The sequence below is a fragment of the Neofelis nebulosa genome, chromosome 11 (genome assembly GCF_028018385.1).
Source record: "Neofelis nebulosa isolate mNeoNeb1 chromosome 11, mNeoNeb1.pri, whole genome shotgun sequence".
NCBI lineage: Eukaryota > Metazoa > Chordata > Mammalia > Carnivora > Felidae > Neofelis > Neofelis nebulosa.
Window position 1 is genome coordinate 65,803,365 of NC_080792.1, and position 18,196 is coordinate 65,821,560.

At 53.0% G+C, this 18,196-nt stretch overlaps 2 protein-coding genes across 3 annotated transcripts; one reads left to right on the plus strand and one right to left on the minus strand.

Annotated features, from left to right (window-relative positions):
- The first annotated feature begins 86 nt into the window (after window positions 1-86).
- On the plus strand, window positions 87-8,444 carry LOC131490510 (tubulin alpha-3 chain). The gene is made up of 5 exons (XM_058692939.1): window positions 87-199; window positions 3,997-4,219; window positions 5,101-5,249; window positions 5,563-6,243; window positions 8,047-8,444. The coding sequence occupies exons 1-5, from the start codon at window positions 197-199 to the stop codon at window positions 8,341-8,343; spliced, it is 1,353 nt and encodes a 450-aa protein (XP_058548922.1). The 5' UTR covers window positions 87-196; the 3' UTR covers window positions 8,344-8,444.
- A 1,381-nt stretch (window positions 8,445-9,825) lies between these two features.
- LOC131490515 (mitotic-spindle organizing protein 2B) lies at window positions 9,826-18,089 on the minus strand. 2 transcript variants are annotated; one of them, XM_058692949.1, is made up of 5 exons: window positions 17,825-18,089; window positions 17,080-17,472; window positions 16,717-16,865; window positions 15,619-15,798; window positions 9,826-10,086 (listed from the first exon to the last, which is right to left on the minus strand). In XM_058692949.1, the coding sequence occupies exons 2-5, from the start codon at window positions 17,241-17,243 to the stop codon at window positions 9,929-9,931; spliced, it is 651 nt and encodes a 216-aa protein (XP_058548932.1). In that variant the 5' UTR covers window positions 17,244-17,472; window positions 17,825-18,089; the 3' UTR covers window positions 9,826-9,928. The 2 variants fall into 2 exon arrangements, with proteins under 2 accessions (XP_058548932.1, XP_058548933.1); XM_058692950.1 differs by lacking the exon at window positions 15,619-15,798 and having other exon boundaries at window positions 17,825-17,931.
- Between the last annotated feature and the right edge of the window lie 107 nt (window positions 18,090-18,196).

Below are 18,196 nucleotides of genomic sequence, written 5' to 3' on the forward strand. Positions count from 1 at the left end.
CAAGTCAAGTAACGTCCAATCAGAAGCGGGATTCCAGGCCTAGGTCCGCCCCGAGGCACTGAGAACCAATGGGCACCTGGGCAGCGGCGGGCCAATCCCGGGCCGTGTGCACAGCGCAGCAACGGCAGTTGGGCGCGTGGCGTCTGTGGCAGCGGTTGAGGTCTGGTAACGGCGTTGGGCAGCAGCTGAACTCACCATGGTGAGGTCCCCCCCTGGCCACTCTCGGTTCATAGAGGCCCAGGCAGGAGGGAGGATGAAGCCCGCCACATGAGACCCCTGGGTGGGGCAAGACTGGGACAAATCCTAGGGCCGGGGCTGTGTGTGTGTGTGTGTGTGTGTGTGTGTGTGTGTGTGTGTGTGTGTATGTGTGTGTGTGTGTGTATGTGTGGCGGGGGGGGGGGCGGGGGGGAGATCGGGGAAAGAGGGGGCTGGGGTGGGCACGGGAGGCCCAGGGCTGCCCGGACGAACAGATGATAGTCCTCTCGCTTGTTCTCTGGGTGTGCGAACCCTGAGGGCAGCGGCAACCTGCGTCGTGGTAATGTCCCGGATGAAGGGGGGTCGGCAGGTGCAGATGTCTCCTCGAAAATTGTAACTTTATGAGCCAGGTTGGAAGCTGGGTGACCTTGACTTGTTGGGTGGCCTTGACTCAGTCTCTGAGGACAGCCGTTATGTTGGGTTCCTGAGGCCTGGAAGGTGGTTCTCAAACGTTGGGGTCCCAGGACATCCCTACAGTATGTATGTATGTATATATGTATGTATGTATGTATGTATGTATGTATGTTAACGTATGTTTATTTTAGAGAGAGAGAGACATACACACAGCACAAGTGGGGGAGGGGCAGAGAGAGAGGGAGACACAGAATCCGAAGCAGGCTCCAGGTTCTACGCTGTCAGCACAGAGCCCAACGTGGCGTTCGAACTCATGTGATATGAGATCATGACCTGAGCTGAAGTCCAACACTTAACTGACTGAGCCACCCAGGTGCCCCTACAGTATTTCTTTTTTTTATAGAGTTTATTTGAGAGAGAGAGAGAGAGAAAGAGTGCAAGTGGCGGAGGGGCAAGGGAGAGGGAGAGAGAGAATCCCAAGCAGGCTCTGCACTGCCAGCCCAATGAGCTCAAACTCACAAACCATGAGATCATGACCTGATGGGGAAGCAAGAGTCACGCTTAACCATCTTAGCCACCCAGGCACTCCATGGACATCTCTACAGTGTAACAAAGTAGGACTCCAAAAAGCCTTTGTTTATGTGGGTTATCTCCGTAGTCATTTGCCATGTTAGAAATTTTAAAAATATTTATTTACTTTAAGACAACATGCTGACATAAACACCAGATATCCAAGTTGCAATAGCCATAGTTTGTCGGCTCTTGCAAGGAAAATAACATTCTGTGAAAAAAGCTAGTTCAGTTGGCAACTGAAAGCACACAAGTGCTATTTCTTAAAACAGCTGTATTTCAGCAGGTGTTTCAGCAGGTGCACAAGAGCTTTATGGATACTTTCCGTTTTGTCACAGTACTTGAGGGTGGATGTTTTATAAAATAATCATTTTTTGCTTCATCATGAATATTCTGAAATGAAATTGACTTTTTTTTTTTTTTTGGTCTTTTTACCGTGAGTGCATAAGGGTGAAGAATCTAACGAACACTGGTATAGTTTGGTGCCACTACCTTGATTTGTACTAGGGCATTAACAGTTTTACCCCCCCCCCTTTTTTTTTTAAGTTTATTGTTTTGAGAGAGAGAGCGTGAGAGAATCCCAGGCAGGCTCTGCACTGTCAGTGCGGAGCCCAGTGCGGGGCTTAAACTCATAAATGGTAAGATCATGACGTGAGCTGAAGTTGGATGCTTAATTGACTGAGGCACCCAAGCACCCCAGTTTTACCCACTGTTTGATTATGCACCATCAGTGAACACGGTGAAATGTGAACACGGTGAAAAGGGCTGGTTATCTCAGTAGTCCTACTGTGAAATCGCTTTAATTTCCAATTACCCTGAAGAGGTCTGTGGATCTCTAGTGGCCTGAGAAGGCCAGTGATTACTTTGAGGACTGTTAGCGGGTAGGGGATCAGTAGAAACAATTGACAGGAGGAAGAGAGCAGAAAGGTCTGCGCATTTGCTGTCTGGAAGCTGAAGCTTCTGGGTACATAGGGAACAAAGCAATCTGCCAAGAATATGAAGAGAGCAGTTGGACTGGAGCTTGAAAAGAAAGAGGATGAAGATAAGGCTGAGTAAGGTAAGGTAAAATTTTAATGATCCAGGTGAGGTTGGTGATGAATTTTTAATGGCTTTCTATTGAAAGCTAGGAATGATTTTTCTGACTGCTTTCTATTAGTTTCATTGGATAATCAGATGGAAGTGGCCTTGCAGATCATGTAGCACACCAGCCCCATTTTGTAAAAGAAAAAACTGAGGGGTTTTCTCAGGGTACAGAGCTTACTGTGATCATACTAGGGCTGAGTCCGTAGAAAACTAAATCAGGCATCCTGTGAAGCATAGGCTGCCTGGATATAAGTAAGGCAAAATGAGTAATACTAATCTGTAAATGGTGTGATTGTGTGGATTCCAAAAGACTTCCCAGAGTGTTGATGAATTTCTTCTCTGAAGGAGTGCATTCCTTGTCATTGGAGAAGTTCTTTCTGCAAGTGAATAATAGTTCCTTCTGGGAGGGATTCTTAGGGTATTGTGGCGTTACGTGAATCTCTATGCCCCTAATTGGAGAGTTGGTGTTTGTGTAATAAAAAACGGGACTTCAGGGGCACCTGGCTCAGGCGGTTAAGCGTCCGACTTCAGCTCGGGTCATGATCTCACGGTCTGTGGTTCGAGCCCCGTGTCGGACTCTGTGCTGACAGCTCAGAGCCTGGAGCCTCCTTCGGATTCTGTCTCCTCCTCTCTCTGTCCCTCCCCTGCTTGTGCTGTCTCTCCGTAATAAACAAACCTTAAAAATAAAAAAAAAATTACCTGCCAAACTTAAAAACAGGACTTCAAGTTCTTGGTATTGTATATTAGGATTTAGGGTAGGTGGGACACCTTGAATTTTATTTGATCTCCTCTATGTATTTGTGAGGATAAGGTGTCTAAAATAGAACAAATGATTAATGACTGTACAGTTATGTTTATGGCAGGAAAGATATGATACAGTCAAAAAATAGGTACTTTGAGTCTAAGGAAACCACCAAAGGACAGTGTAGTGTCCTACCATTTGTGATGCCTGGTTGCCATTAACTCCTAGCCTTGAGGTGAAGGGAGTGGTTACTAGAAGTTGAGAAGGTGGCTTTATAAAGAACACTGACTGCTGAAAGTTTGTGGCCTTGATAAACACACTCAGGGAGCCCATGGCAGTCCGGCAGGGTGGGAGCCAGGAAGTGAGCACCCTGACCACACTGTCCTCTAACCTCGCAGTCTCTTGCTGATGCCTGCCTTGGCTAATGCAACCAGAAGCCAGGTGCAAGGAAGCCCCTTTCATGCAGTCCAGATGGGTCAGCCTCCCTGAGCACAGCCCTGGGTGGAGAAAATAGAGGGTAGCTGTAGATGGGTAGATGGATGACACACATATGGTGACCACTGGCACCTGGGCCATGGTGACCTGTGTCCAAGTCCACTCTTCCTTCCCTGATCTATTACTTGTTACATTCTCTTTGGACAGGACACCATCAGAAACTAGTAGCTATATTCTTTAGAGAATAACTGTGGCTGTATGGTGGCTGTGGCTGTATGTGACTGTACGGTGTGGCGTTTACCATTGACATTACGTGTATGGTAGCAAACGCTTTTGTGTAGGGGCTAAGTCCGGCACTTAGTAGCTCGGGTGGTTTAGAGCACCTCAGTTTTCATAGGGACTTGAAAAGGGTCACATAAGCCTTCTGGGAAAGGTCTGGGAAAGCCATAGACAATGTGAAATACATATAGATGTGTGTGTTAATATGGTTTCCATGCCTTATAGTGTTGGTTCCCTTGAAGACAAGGGGATCTCAACGTTTGTGTTCTGGTTGCCAGCGCGAGTGCATCTCTATCCACGTGGGGCAGGCAGGTGTCCAGATCGGCAATGCCTGCTGGGAACTGTACTGCCTTGAACATGGAATTCAGCCCGATGGTCAGATGCCAAGTGACAAAACCATCGGTGGTGGGGATGACTCGTTCAACACGTTCTTCAGCGAGACTGGGGCTGGCAAGCATGTGCCCAGAGCGGTGTTTGTGGACCTGGAGCCCACCGTGGTCGGTAGGTACTCGGGCACTTGGGCGGCTTTCCCGGGAGAGTGGGAGAGCCTCCCTGAAGCCCCCTCCATGCCCCCTGTGCTCCTTTGAATCCTTTCTGCAGAAAGGACGGGGTGTACAAGTACACGCCTGTGGCTACATCGGGTGAGAAACTGAGGCTCCTAAGTTAGGAGAACCTAACGTACAGGAAAAACATAGGCTGGTAATAGATTCACTCGTGGCCGCCTCAGCCCCAGGCAGGTGGTTGTGTAGACTCCACCTGCGGGGTGCCCAGGCACTGGTCCCTCCTTAACGCTGCGCACACCAAGATGCTGCTGCGTGAGAATCTTGACCTGCATCTGACAGAAAGGTAAGTAGAGAACATTCGTTGGCTTCCTCCAGATTAGAAGGCTGAAGTGGTTGCCAGGGAGAGCTGCAAGGAGAGAGCACCTTTCAGTGGCCACCCAGGGGAAGACAGGATGTCACCCTAAAGCCTGTGAGAGGCAGGCCCCAGAGGGTGCCCTGATGGGACTGGCCGGCCAAAGTCATGCTGACCTGGTGACTGTCTAGCATGTAAGCGATTTTTTAGTTACACTCTTTGAGGTAGCTGTGGGTAGGAGGACATATGTATGCACGTGCAGAGTCCCCTGTGTGCGGGTGTGAGTGGTTTCCCTTCTTCGAGGACCAGTCAGATTGGACTTTGTACCTCCACTTGACTTTACCTGCTGAGCCATAGATTGCTGTTGTGGTCTGCGTATTACGCAGAGACGTTTTCTACGAGACCCTGATGCTGCCGACCGCGAGGAACGGCACGTGCTTGGTAGATCCCGACGGTCCCCAAACCCACCCCTCCTGGTGAGTTAACAACGGGCTTGAAGCCCTGCGGCCCACGTGTCCTCTTTGTAGATGAAGTGCGCACAGGGACCTACAGGCAGCTCTTCCACCCAGAGCAGCTGATCACCGGGAAGGAGGACGCAGCCAACAATTACGCCAGAGGCCATTATACCATCGGCAGGGAGATCGTCGACCTGGTCCTGGACCGGATCCGAAAACTGGTAAGGGGGTGCCGAGAAGGCTTCCTGTGGACGTTGCCCCGGACGGGAGGGTATGCAGGGATTGCGACCAGGAGGTCGCTCTGGCAAAACCCCAGGCCAGAATCTTGAGTCCACGTTTCCCTTCACGTGTGGCTTCAGTGCGTCCGTACATCTCTAACGTCTGCCTTGCTTTGCTCCTGAGCGTCCTGCACGTGCGCTGTGGACGATTTGAATGTGTGATCATCCCGCAGAGGCAAAGAAGTGAGCGTGGCTTGTTGGAGGTCGGCGGTGTGGCTTCCGCGGGCACTGACTCACGGTCTCTGGTTTCTCTCAGGCGGATCTGTGCACGGGGCTGCAGGGCTTCCTCATCTTCCACAGTTTCGGGGGCGGCACCGGCTCTGGGTTTGCGTCCCTGCTCATGGAGCGGCTGTCGGTGGACTACGGCAAGAAGTCCAAGCTGGAGTTTGCCATCTACCCGGCCCCCCAGGTGTCCACGGCCGTGGTGGAGCCCTACAACTCCATCCTGACCACCCACACGACCCTGGAGCATTCTGACTGTGCCTTCATGGTGGACAACGAAGCCATCTACGACATATGCCGGCGCAACCTGGATATCGAGCGGCCCACGTACACCAACCTTAATCGTCTGATCGGGCAGATCGTGTCCTCCATCACGGCCTCCCTGCGGTTCGATGGGGCCCTGAACGTGGACTTGACGGAATTCCAGACCAACCTGGTCCCCTACCCCCGCATCCACTTCCCCCTGGCCACCTACGCCCCGGTCATCTCAGCGGAGAAGGCGTACCACGAGCAGCTGTCTGTGGCCGAGATCACCAATGCCTGTTTTGAGCCGGCTAACCAGATGGTCAAGTGTGACCCTCGGCACGGCAAGTATATGGCCTGCTGCATGTTGTACAGGGGGGACGTGGTCCCGAAAGATGTCAACGCAGCCATCGCCACCATCAAGACCAAGCGCACCATCCAGTTTGTGGATTGGTGCCCAACTGGATTTAAGGTAGGACTGGGTGATGTTGAGTGGTGTTCCCGGTCAGCAGGCAGCCGACCAAGCACAGCATGCCCTTTGTAGGGGATGCCCTGTTCCATGGCAGCCAGCCCCTTGGTCACAAATTAGTGAGCCAGAGTGATAATTTACTCAGTGGTGCCATTTGAACTCCCTTCCTGAGTTATCACGTTGTGTATCTGTGTGAGAATTTTCTTTTTTAACAGAACAGAAAGTTTGGGGAAGGATTTTTGTTGCCGCTTCTGGGTGAAAGAATTAGTGTGGGAAAAATAGTTTGGACTTAGAAATGTAGCAATTTTCAAGGGCATTTTGACAATTTATGTGGATATTTGAAATCGGGGTATCACTATAAACATCAGTGTTCCTAAATCCCACGTCATTCTTCAGGCATAAGGAAATTAAACCAAACCTAAATGTCCCATGCAGCATTTGATTTAACGAAAAATGGTCATGGATGTTTTCGGAAGAAATGGCAACATACTCATTTCTCTGTTAGTAAGATTGGCAAGTTTGGACAGAGGCTGCCTCCAACACAGTTTGTGCCAGTCTTCCATCTGATACAGAATAGGAAACTTGCTGTAGCTCTTCAGCTTTGTCCAGTACTTGGACGCTAAACTGTCGATGCTTTCCATCTGGGAAAATGTGCTTCCCTCTGCCTTGCTTTCCATGCCGCCTAGCTGGCTCAGACCTTACTGCTTCTGGTGGGCTTGCTGCAGCGGGTCCTTCACTAGCCCTTCCTATTCTGGGTTCAGGGATCGGCACAGTTGGCAGACCAGCCACGTAGAGTTTTATGTGGACACACCCACACCTGTTCATTGGTGTCTCGTTGTGGCTGCTTTTGTGCTCCAAAGAGAGAATTAAGCAATTGTGACAGAGACCGTGTGGCCCACCCAGCCTAGAATATGTGCTGTCTTGCTCTTTTTTTTGTTAACGTTTATTTTTATTGTTGAGACAGAGAGAGACAGAGCATGAACGGGGGGAGGGTCAGAGCGAGAGGGAGACACAGAATCTGAAACAGGCTCCAGGTTCCGAGCTGTCAGCACAGAGCCCGACGCGGGGCTCGAACTCAGGCCGTGAGATCACGACCTGAGCTGAAGTTGCACACCTTAACCAACTGAGCCACCCAGGCGTCCCTGTCTTGCCCTTTATAGACAAAGTTTGCCGACCCCAGCTCTAACTGACCCTGTGTATCCCTGCCCAAACCTCTGGTCGTGTTGTCTCCTGGTTTGGAAACTTAGAATGCCTCCCCTTTTGGACCCAGCCCTCGAATATCACCCCCTTTCTCCTACTTAGCACACACATAGGCCACCTCCTGTTGCAGTAGTAGCAACAGTCCTAGGACCTGAGGGTGTGCCTGTCGCCCTGTTATGCACAGGCTGGCTCATTTGGTAGGAGACCGGGGGTACGATCTCCCCTGGTGATAACAACCATAGTACTCTGAATCGAGTGGAAAAGGTTTCAGCTCCAGAAATGAAACCCCATCTTGTAGAAGCCTATGGGGAAAATAACATGAGGAATACAAAGCAGTGTCCCCTTTTAGAAGAAACAGCCCTGTTACCTGAGCACCTGTCACATGTCTCAGTTGCTGGGACACAGCCCTTCAGGCAACTTGGGACTGAGCCGGGAGCCAGGGCTCCTTTCCCCAGTTTTCCTGGTCTGGAAACCAGCACCCTGCTCACCTGACACCTTGCCTGGCACAAAGAAGGCACCTGCATGTCTTTTGCTTCCATGAAAGCAGCTACCATTTCTGGGTTTGACACAAGTTTCACAGACTGTTTTCTTCCCCTTCTCTGGCAGGTGGGCATCAACTACCAACCCCCGACTGTCGTTCCCGGAGGGGACCTGGCCAGGGTGCAGCGGGCCGTGTGCATGCTGAGCAACACTACCGCCATTGCCGAGGCCTGGGCCCGCCTAGACCATAAGTTTGACCTCATGTATGCAAAGCGAGCCTTTGTGCACTGGTACGTGGGGGAAGGCATGGAGGAAGGGGAGTTCTCCGAGGCCCGGGAGGACCTGGCAGCTCTGGAGAAAGATTATGAAGAGGTGGGTGTGGATTCCGTGGAAGCAGAGGCTGAAGAAGGGGAAGAATACTGAATGGGGACATGGCTGGCAGGCATTCCTCTCTCCCTCTCTCTCTTGCCACCCTGCAGCACAGGTGGTTTTCAGTTGTTTCCAATTAAAGTTTCTGTATGAAACTTCGGTCTATTGTGATGCCCCTTTGGGATGCACTCATGCGACTGCACAGATGGGTGGGACCCCAAGGCCTGTCAGGCCGTGTGGAAAGCTGTCCTGGGCTGCACTGTGAGTTGTGTACAGCACTACCTACATCTGTAGGGAGCCAGTGCATACTTGACATGATCTGCATGACCTGGGGAAAACAGTTATTTCCAAATTGAGGTTCCAAAGCACAAAGATTTCCTAGATTCTAGCAAAACTGAGTTAGGCTTTCAATTGAATTTGCAATTTTTCAGGTTTCTCTGTTGATGGCACATGGTGACTAATGTGTAAGTTTGGAACTGGAGTTTGAACACCTGAGGTCCATGGAAGGGGGCTGTCCACAGAGTCCTTAATGCTGTGGGTCAAATGTGTAGGGTGAGGACATTCGGCAGGGGCGGCGGTGGGGGGGGGGGGTGTTGGAGTTTTATTGGATTCTCCATGGCATTCACAGTCACAGGGTGAGCTCTAGATTACGGTTCATCTTTGACTTTACTGTGCACGTAACCTGTAAGACAGCATTTCCACTCCACCCTCAGACCCTTGCAGCTCTACCCTGGGAATGGTCTCGGCAAAAGCACTGCACCTTTCTCTTTAGCGAAACATGTTGACGTGCATTTATAAAAGTTTTAGTAGGGGCACCTGGGTGGCTCAGTCGGTTGAGCGTCGGACTTCAGCTCAGGTCATGATCTCACGGTCCGTGAGTTCGAGCCCCGCGTCAGGCTCTGTGCTGACCACTCGGAGCCTGGAGCCTATTTCAGATTCTGTGTCTCCCTCTCTCTCTGACCCTCCCCCATTCATGCTCTGTCTCTCTCTGTCTCAAAAATAAATAAACGTTAAAAAAAAAAAAAAAAAGTTTTAGTAACAAGAGTTTGAACTGTGCAGGTCACTTCTATGTGGATTTTTTACAGCATGGTACTGTAAATGTATTTCTTATGATTTTCTTTTCTCCAGTTTCCTAGAGTATAATACAGTATATAATAGTATATGATATATATAGTGTATGTATACAGTCTATAATACATACGTAAAAGATGTGTTAGTTGACTGTATATTAACAGTAAGGCTTCCTACTAACAGTAGGCTGTTGGTAGTTAAGTTCTGGGGAGTCAAAAGTTACGCTGGGATTTTCAACTATGCAGGGGTTGGTGCCCCTGACCCCCATTTGTTCATGGGCCAACCATACAGAGATTTTTCTGTATGACCTGAAAATAAGGTATAGTAGGGTGAAACCACTGGTTTAGGTCAGTTGGTTGTTACGTTCAGCTGCAGTACATCTAGGCCCACAATGCAAAACTGATTCTCAATCTTTGAGCCTTAAGGTATTCAAAAGGTGATAGAAAACAGCTTGGATGGACCCTCGGTTTTTCACAAAGCTTTATTACCAACCGGAGGAAACCACACGTAGCCTCTGCTAGGAGGCTGGTGGAGCCCACAGCTGGGTGGCGTGAGAAGTCTGCCCGTCTCAGGTGCTGCTCCGAGTGGGGCTCTTCCCCGGCCCGCCCCCCTTCGGCAGCCTGGTAGCACTGGGTTGTCGGGGCATTCTTTGGCTGGATCCTTCCCGGCCGCCACGTTCTGCCAGTGCTGGGCCTCCACCCAGAGCCGTGCTGCCTTTGTTTCTCCCTGAGCGGACGCAGAACACAATTGTTAGGAACCAGGGCAAACTCCACAGTCGGCACACCTACTACATTCGTGTTCCTTGCACATTACGTCTGGTACATCTCTGTCCGACCTTTCAGCCAGGGATCCTCTCAGCTCTGAGCCCTGAGGCTGAGGACCACCTGGAGAGGGCACATCCAAGAGAAGTCCTCGACAGAGTGCAAGAGGCCCTGGAGCATAGGTCCTAGGACAGAAGCAGCACGAGGAACAATGGGGAAAGTCCGCAAGGCCCATTTAGGGAAAGGTGAGCTCAGCCGGTTGACTCCTGCCCTGGAGAGTGTAAGGAATCGCCCGACCACCAGCAGCACAGGAGGGCTCGCCACCAGGGCCACCACTTTGAAGCCTCCCCTGGCGCTCCCTGCTCCAGATCACCTACAGCTGAACTGCTGGAAGCACATCCATCAAGAATGGAAGTCAGGCTTTTGCATTTGGACCTTGGAATCTTTGCCTCAGGCGTTTCCCTGACTACCTCAAAGTATTTTGCAAACTTTCGCTGGTCAAGCCTCTGGCTCTCAAGTTCAGCTCCAGGATCCTGTGACTGGCTTCATGCTGAGGCTTGACTGCTCAGAGGAAGCTTGCCCTGACCACAGGTAGTCACATTCAGATGGAGACCACTGGTGCAGATATCCCTTGACTTGTAATTTACTTACCTTCCCCTCTTTCTGTGAAGACAGGAAGATCTGTAATCACAATCACACTTGGGCCAAACTTTATTCTAAAGGAATTCAGGATGTTGACAGCATTCACAAGACTGAGAGGACACCAGGAGGCACAAAATGCGCCCAGGGAGCAGGCTCACCCCCTGGGTCACAGTCCCTCCCCACTGGGCCTTCCCCAGCCAGGGCTCCTCTCTGCTCCAGCCTGGCAGGGTCCATCCTGCAGACTCTGACCAGGGGATGCGTCCCATGTTTGACCCTCAACCTTAATGTCAGTTCTTAGTCAGATGAACAGCCTGCAATGGGGACATGTGGGTTTTTGGAGAAAAGACACCATGAATTTCTTGGGGGCATGTTGAGTCACTCCTGGTTCACCATTTGTCACCTGGAACAAGGGGAGGCACCTACATTTGTGACACTGCAGATCCTGGCTTCTTCAAGACATCAGACTCCCTTTCCATCCTCTCTGACACTACTTTCTCCCCAGGACTCCTGCAGAGATAGGACAGCCCTTCCTAAGAGCATTTCTGAACAGCTCCTCCCCAGGGAACAACAGGGGGTCTTTGCTGCCTAGTGGGGTGGAAAGGGTTACCATGGTGCCACTGCTTGGAATTCCACAGCTCAGATTTTCCCCTGCCCTGCCTCCCTGGGCTTGCACAGGTTTGATTCAATGGAGATGTAATAACACGTTACAGAGGGCCAAGGGCATGTGGTGGGGTGAAGCTGGGCCAACTCAGCCTGCCAGTGGTTCATGGAAAAAACAAAAGTAGAGAACCGTCACCACACATTTCCTTTTTCCCGTTACACGTTCTGATATTCTGGTTCCCGCTGACTGGTCAGTGGGCAAGGATCCTGTCTCCTGTGAGTGCACGAGCCCCGCCACCCTACAGCTCCCAACCTGCTGGTCAGCTATGAGGCCATGTCCCTCTCCAGGCCTGGCCAGACTGGCATAACTCATCTGTAGCACCTGGCCTACCCCTGCATGCTTAGGCATCCTACAGACTAGGCCCAGGGCTCCTGAAGGACCTGAAAATATAGCTCAAGCATAGGCCACCCCCAAAATGGCAGTGTGGGTCTCAGACGTGGGCCCGGGTCTGAATGCAGCTTTTCTTCACCCTGCCATATATCTGAATTTCCTCTCCCCCTCAGTATAATGACCAGGGCCCCTCTGGAAACTCCAGGATGAGAGGAAAGGAGAAAATAGCAAATAATGTTCATTTTTAACCTTGATGAGGCTGACAAACCCTGGAAATAAGACACCAATGTAAATTTGAGCCATTAAGAAAACCATCTAACCGTTTATCGAGCTCTGCAATTCTTGGAACCCTCAGGAACCACGTGCTCTCAGTTAGTGGAGAGACCCACTTAGGCCTCATGCAGAGCTGGGGAGGCATTCTGGTCTGAGGAGAATGGTGTGAGGGCCTGTCAGTGGACAGACCTGCTCTGTCCTGGACACAGCAGGGGACTTTCTGCAACCGGTCTTACCTGCCCCAGCTCCCTGCAATGGGGTAGTTAGGGGTCCGATGGATTGGAGGGCAGGACTGAGCCAAGGGTGATTATAGGCTAGGGTGGGTGGCAGTGACATGCCCCCAGGCCTGATGCCTGAGGAGCCCTCACGGGTGTCAAAGACAATGAGCACTGAAGGTTAAAAACAGCCTGGCTCACGGGGTTAAAAAGTTGGTGCTCCTCCTACCCCTAATACCTGCCCAAACCGCCCCCAACCCCAGATGAAGCAAAACCCCGAAGGCAACCCTAAACACACCCCCTGCAGCTGGGGAGCTGGCCCTCCCCAGCGGGACCCACTGAACCATTTAACTCTGGTGTGGCCCATGTGATCCCAACTCCCCATCCCCTGCAAGCTCTGTTGGCAGAGGTGCGGGGGGATCAAGGGTTGACAAAAAGCCCAGAATGTGAGAAGCTGCTCCCATCTTGCCCATGTTCCCCGGGAGTGGCCTTTCTCCTGCATGGTGGGAGCACTCCCTCGTGCTCAAATGGGCCGGTGGGGCCCCTGCGGTCAAATATTAGTGAGGGGCCGTAAGCGGACACTGGATGTGTGTGTGAGGAAGGAAAAGAACAAGGGGGTGAGGCAGCATAGCAAGTGCCCTGATATCCTCAAGGCTGGCTGGCAAGGTCTGGTGGCCAGGGTGAGCGTGCAGCCAGGACCACCTATCACTGCTACTCGAGAGCCCACCAGAAGGTCTACACCCACCAGCCAGTCCTGCCGCCCTCTCTGGCTGAGCACACAGGAGTGGCTTAATCAGTGCTTCCAGAACACATACAGACATAATGACAAAGACTGATGTGCACCATGGACATGCACACATGCACTTTTGACCCTTAACTGGGCCTGTGCTTCTTAGGAGATGTGACCCTCTCCTGCACACATGCGGTACATACAGCCCTGACTCAGTGTTTCAGGCAAAGTACAATTGTTCTGGAGCAGCGCTGTCCCAACAGAAATATGATGTGAACCACATGTAACTCATTTTCCAGTAGCAACATTAAAAAGTAAAAAGTGGGGGAGGGGCCGGGTGGGCTCAGTCAGTTAGGTGTCCGACTTCGGCTCAGGTCATGATCTCATGGTTTGGGGGGTGGAGCCCTGTGTTGGGCTCTGTGCTGACAGCTCAGAGCCTGGAGCCTGCTTTGGATTCTGTGTCCCCCTCTCTCTCTGCCCCTCCCCCAGTTGAGCTCTGTCTCTCTCTCTCTCAAAAATAAATAAATGTTAAAAAAAAAAAAAAAAAGTAAAAAGAAACAGGAAATTAATGTAAATCATGTATTTTAATTAACCTAAAATGTGCAATATTACCATTTCAGCATGTAATCGATATGAAAATTACTTGTGAGGTATTCTTTTTGTTCCAGTTCTCTGGCATCTGGGTGTCTGGTGTATACTTAAACTTGCAGTGAGTCTCAGCCGCAAGCCCTGGGGGGCCCACGGCTCCTGTATTGGACAGCGCAGCTCTGTGTAGGGCTCACAGCTTCTGCATACCAAACTTCATCTTACACATTCCAGAGGAACATCTTTTTAAAGCATACAGTTTCCCTAAACCTCAGCAGAGAACACTCGACCGAATTTTATTTTTCCTTGGTGACCACACCCTCATCGTGACAAGCATTTACCCTCTTTGTGCTCTTAGGGTCTTCTGTTTCCCCATGTTCTGCCTAGTAGAGCCAGGAATGGATGAGCTTGTCAGTGACAGTCCCCACAGGCCACCTGGATGCTGTGCATGCTGCAGCTTACCAGATCAAACTCCTGGGCGGGCCTCCAGCCCCTGGTCTGCAGCAGCTGCCACCCCAATTCTGTGGGAAACCTAAGGCCAGCGAGCCCTAACAGCCCCAAACCCCCATCATGATCCTAGGCTACCACAGTCCCCCAACTGATCACTCTGACAACTCTCCTCATTTTTTTCTACCTCAGATTCTGCCCAAGGTCTGTGTGGACAGACAGATTCTGCAACATGTGGCCTCAGAGCTCTTGATCTCTGATGGCCTCTGCCTCTTGGCCACAGCACACTCCTGGCATGGCCCCTCATGTGCCCCACTCCCCTCCACTGCCTCCCCACCAACCCCCTCTCCAGGCTGCCCTCTACCCTCACTGGGCATCTCCCCAGGACCTCTATGTCCTCATATCCTGGCCACTGGCTGCCCAACCCAGCAGACCCAAGGCATAAGCACTTGAGAAAACCCTGTGGGGCCCAGCACTCCACGCCACTCCTGTCCCTATGCTTGGGGCTTCTTCCCCACCTCTCTCCGAGCCCCTCTATGTCAGTGCTCTGAGCACCAAAGCAAACCCACTCCACCTCTGGGCTCTCCGCCCTCCCTTTCCCACCTCTCCCCTCCAAGCTCAGGCCTGCTCCCACCAGTGACCTGGGCCCGCATCTCAGGCTGGAGCGCTCCCCACTACTCCTACCTCAAAGGGCTGCAGGGCAACAGGACTCTGAGCCTGCGTAACCCTTGCTGCTCCAGCAAGGCTGGCTACACTGGCTTCCTCCTGTCTCTGTCACCATTGGTGTATCTAGCCATCTCCCAAACTGGAAGGGGGACCTGTCCATCTCACAGCCCCCCTGAGCCCTCAGCGCTGAGAGCCAGCTTGGCACCCAGTCACTGGGTGAGCAAGCAGCAACACCCCCTTGAAAGAGGAGGGCTCCATTCCCAGTTTCTCCCTCCCTCTGCCCACTGATTCCTCAACTCAGCCTTGTAGTCTACTGGCTCTACCCTGACCTGCCCCTTGGCCCGTCCCCATGCCGAGTTTCAGGTGGCACCTAGAACAGCGAGGTAGGTGATGTGGGAAAGGATACGGAGAGCACAGCCAGGGCATCTGTGGGATCTCAGGCCCTCACACGCCCCTGGCTCTGGGCCTCCAGCCTCACCACACCGGGCAATGCCTGGAAGGTACCCTCAGCTCAGGAAACAGGCAGGAAAGGACAATCACATCTTACCCTCTAGGCTACCTGTCAGGTGACAGCATCTAAGCAACCAAGGTGTTTCTCACACCTAAGGCTTCCCTCTCTACAGCAAAGTAAAGGCTCTCCTGCCCCTCGGCCTGTTGCCCTCCTCTCGGGGTGAGGGCACCTCTACAGAGCACAAGTCACACCTGGCAGAATTGGCCTCTGGGGGCAGGGGGCGTTGGTCCCATTCCAGCAGTACTGCAAGTGGTCTCTAATAAACCAAGATCTGAAATTGTGTCCCCAATCCCTAAGCTGTGTAACAGGGATGGCCCATAGGGTCCTGCCCTGGCAGTTCATCTCCAAGTTGCTCTGACTCTCGAATAGGGGCCACAGCAGTTTCCACAGAAACAAGAAAGAGCACCAACCCCCAGAGATAAACCAGTAAACGCAACCTGCAAAAGGAGAGAACAGGCAGCAAGAGAACCGGAGGGAACCGGGGGGCCCTGGAGAGAGAGGCGAGTGCGTGGCAGCTGGGCCGTGGAGCAGAACCGGAGAGGCCGCAGGCCGCGGGGCCGAGGAAAAGGAGGGCCTTGCAGGGGGACTACAGCTCTTGGCAGAGAGAAAGGAGGCCTCTGGAGGTCAGAGAGAGACACAAAGAGAGCAGACAGAGCGTGGATCAGTAAGGAAGCCTGCGCTCCAGTGCCCAGGGCCTCTCAGGAAAGGGGGCGTGGGTACCCAGGGCCCTGGCACTCCCTCCCACAGGGACCCAGCCTGCCCCCCACCTGAACATCGGCCCCTTCTCAGGATGTCTGTGAGTGCCCGAATGCTTCTGGCCAAGCATTCGGGTTGTTTCTGAAACTGGGAGCAGATGCGACACACCAGGAGGATGCAGCTGGAGCTCCACTGTGACACCTTTGTCATGGGCACCTGCTTATCCCCCAGTCATGCCTCTCGAGAGTGAGGAGGCCCCTCAAACTTGAGCCCAGTGCGGTGCCCACTCAGGCCTCTGCACCCTGCGTGTCTAGGGCAGCCAGGGGCTGCCATGATGACCCGTCCTGCAATCCGAGGAAGAACGCTCAGCTGGCTAGACTCCTGGGCAGCACCTGGGCCCAGATGGGGTATAGGCTAAGGGGTGGCAGTAAGACCTCTGCCTGCCCCGCTCCCTGAACACTTTCCTGGAGGCTGTACACACCGTGAGAACAGGAACCAAAGCCACCTTGTTCCCGTGTTTGTGGAATGAAAGCATTTCTACCCAAGGAAGGAGGCAGAATCCCACATGAGGCTTAGCCTGCTGGCCACCCTGGACACCCACTTTGCGACCACCTGATCTGGACTTGCATATGTAGCAAAGGGTAGCAAAGAAACGAAACTGGGGACTGGAAACCAAAAGGCGAGCCCTTGGGCAGTCCCTGTGGGTCCTGGGACAAGACGCACAGTAAGGCCAGGCCATTCAGGACCAAGCCCACCTTGTGTCTGGCACCGCCCACGTGCCTCCCCTGCCACCCGCCTCCTGAGTCACAGGGGCAGGGAGCACCGGGCCCAGCTCTGACCTCGGGTCTCCGGGACGCTCGATGTGGGCAGAGACACGGCCACAGGGTCCTGGGGCTCGCTCGCCAGCCTCTGCCCAGCACACATGGACTTGAGCATCTGGAAGACAGCGAGGGGCGCCACGTTCAGCTTCAGCAGGTCCACCAGGATCCTGGAGAGAACACACGCGGTGGGCAGTGAGCCTTCCTCGCCCAGGCTCAGGAAGGGCACTTCCCTCAAGACCCCAACTCTACTCTGGGCGCTCAAAGGGGTCCGAAAAGGGCCGGGTGGGGGTGGGGGGCTCCTCCAGATCAGAGGCCCGGGCGGGGGAGCAGGGGTGTCTGGGGGGTAGGATGAGCGCGCACTCCCCACCCGCGCGCGCTCACTTGAACACGTCGGGGTCTATGGCGCCACCCGCCGCCTGCGCCAGCTCGTAAAGTTCCATCTCCTCGGCGCTCAGCACCTTCTTCCGCCGCAGCGCGAGCTTCTGCAGGGCCGCCTCCAGCCCCGGGGGTGCTCCCGGCCCGGTGCCCGCGCCCGGGGCCGCCATGTACCCGGCTAGCGGGAAGACGAGCGCCCCGCCCCGCCCCGCCCCGCCGCGCTCCCTCCTCTGACCCCGCCTCCGCCGGGCCCCTCCGGCAGCTCCCACAGCGCCTTCTACTGGCTCCGCCGGTCGCTTCTCTCCCTGCAGCGCTACCGCCTGGCCTGCCCCGCAGCCCTACAGCAGAGGGCGCAAACCGGTTTGTCTCCTCTCCGCCGTTCGATCCGCAGAAATTTACCTGCGGGATGATGAGGGATAAAAGCAGAAAAATGTTCATCTTTAGCCCAGAAAGCTGATAGCCTGCATAGTTTTGATAAGGATCAAATAAGTACTGGTTGCTACATTCTTAAAGGGTCTCATGACTGCCTGTATGTCTCATCGATAGTTAATACCGAACTGAATGATAAGCACCAGAGAAATCTTGTGACAGTAGTTTTAGGAGTAGAAACTGCAAGAAGACATTTATGATCTATACTCCCTGCACGTCCTCTCCCCCCTGAACACTAAGCATATAACCACTAGCTTCATACAGCAAAAATGCAGCTCTTTCGGCCCACAAGTCCTGTATCGTGCTACCTAAATGAACTTACTAAGTTGCACGGATCATCTCAAGAATTCTTTTTTGAGGGTCGCACTCAATGATCCCACAACAGGGAGACGTGTTAGGCGTAGGGGATGCCGTGGCGGACCTCAGAAACCCGTTTCTGGGCCATCAGGGTCGGGCCGCATTGGTCGTTCTCGCTTGGGCAGCAGCACCCAGGGCAGTGCCTGGCATATTGAAGGCGCTCAATAAACGTCTATCGTAAGAAGGTCAGTCAATGCACAGTGTATGATTTTTCCGCTCCAGTTCCCCATTAGAGGGCGCGCTTCCAGGACCTTAATAAACGGCTTCTCTTTAGCAGGCGCACGCGCGCTCCTTCCAGGGCACACGGAACTCTGGGCTAAGGGACACAGCTGCCCCC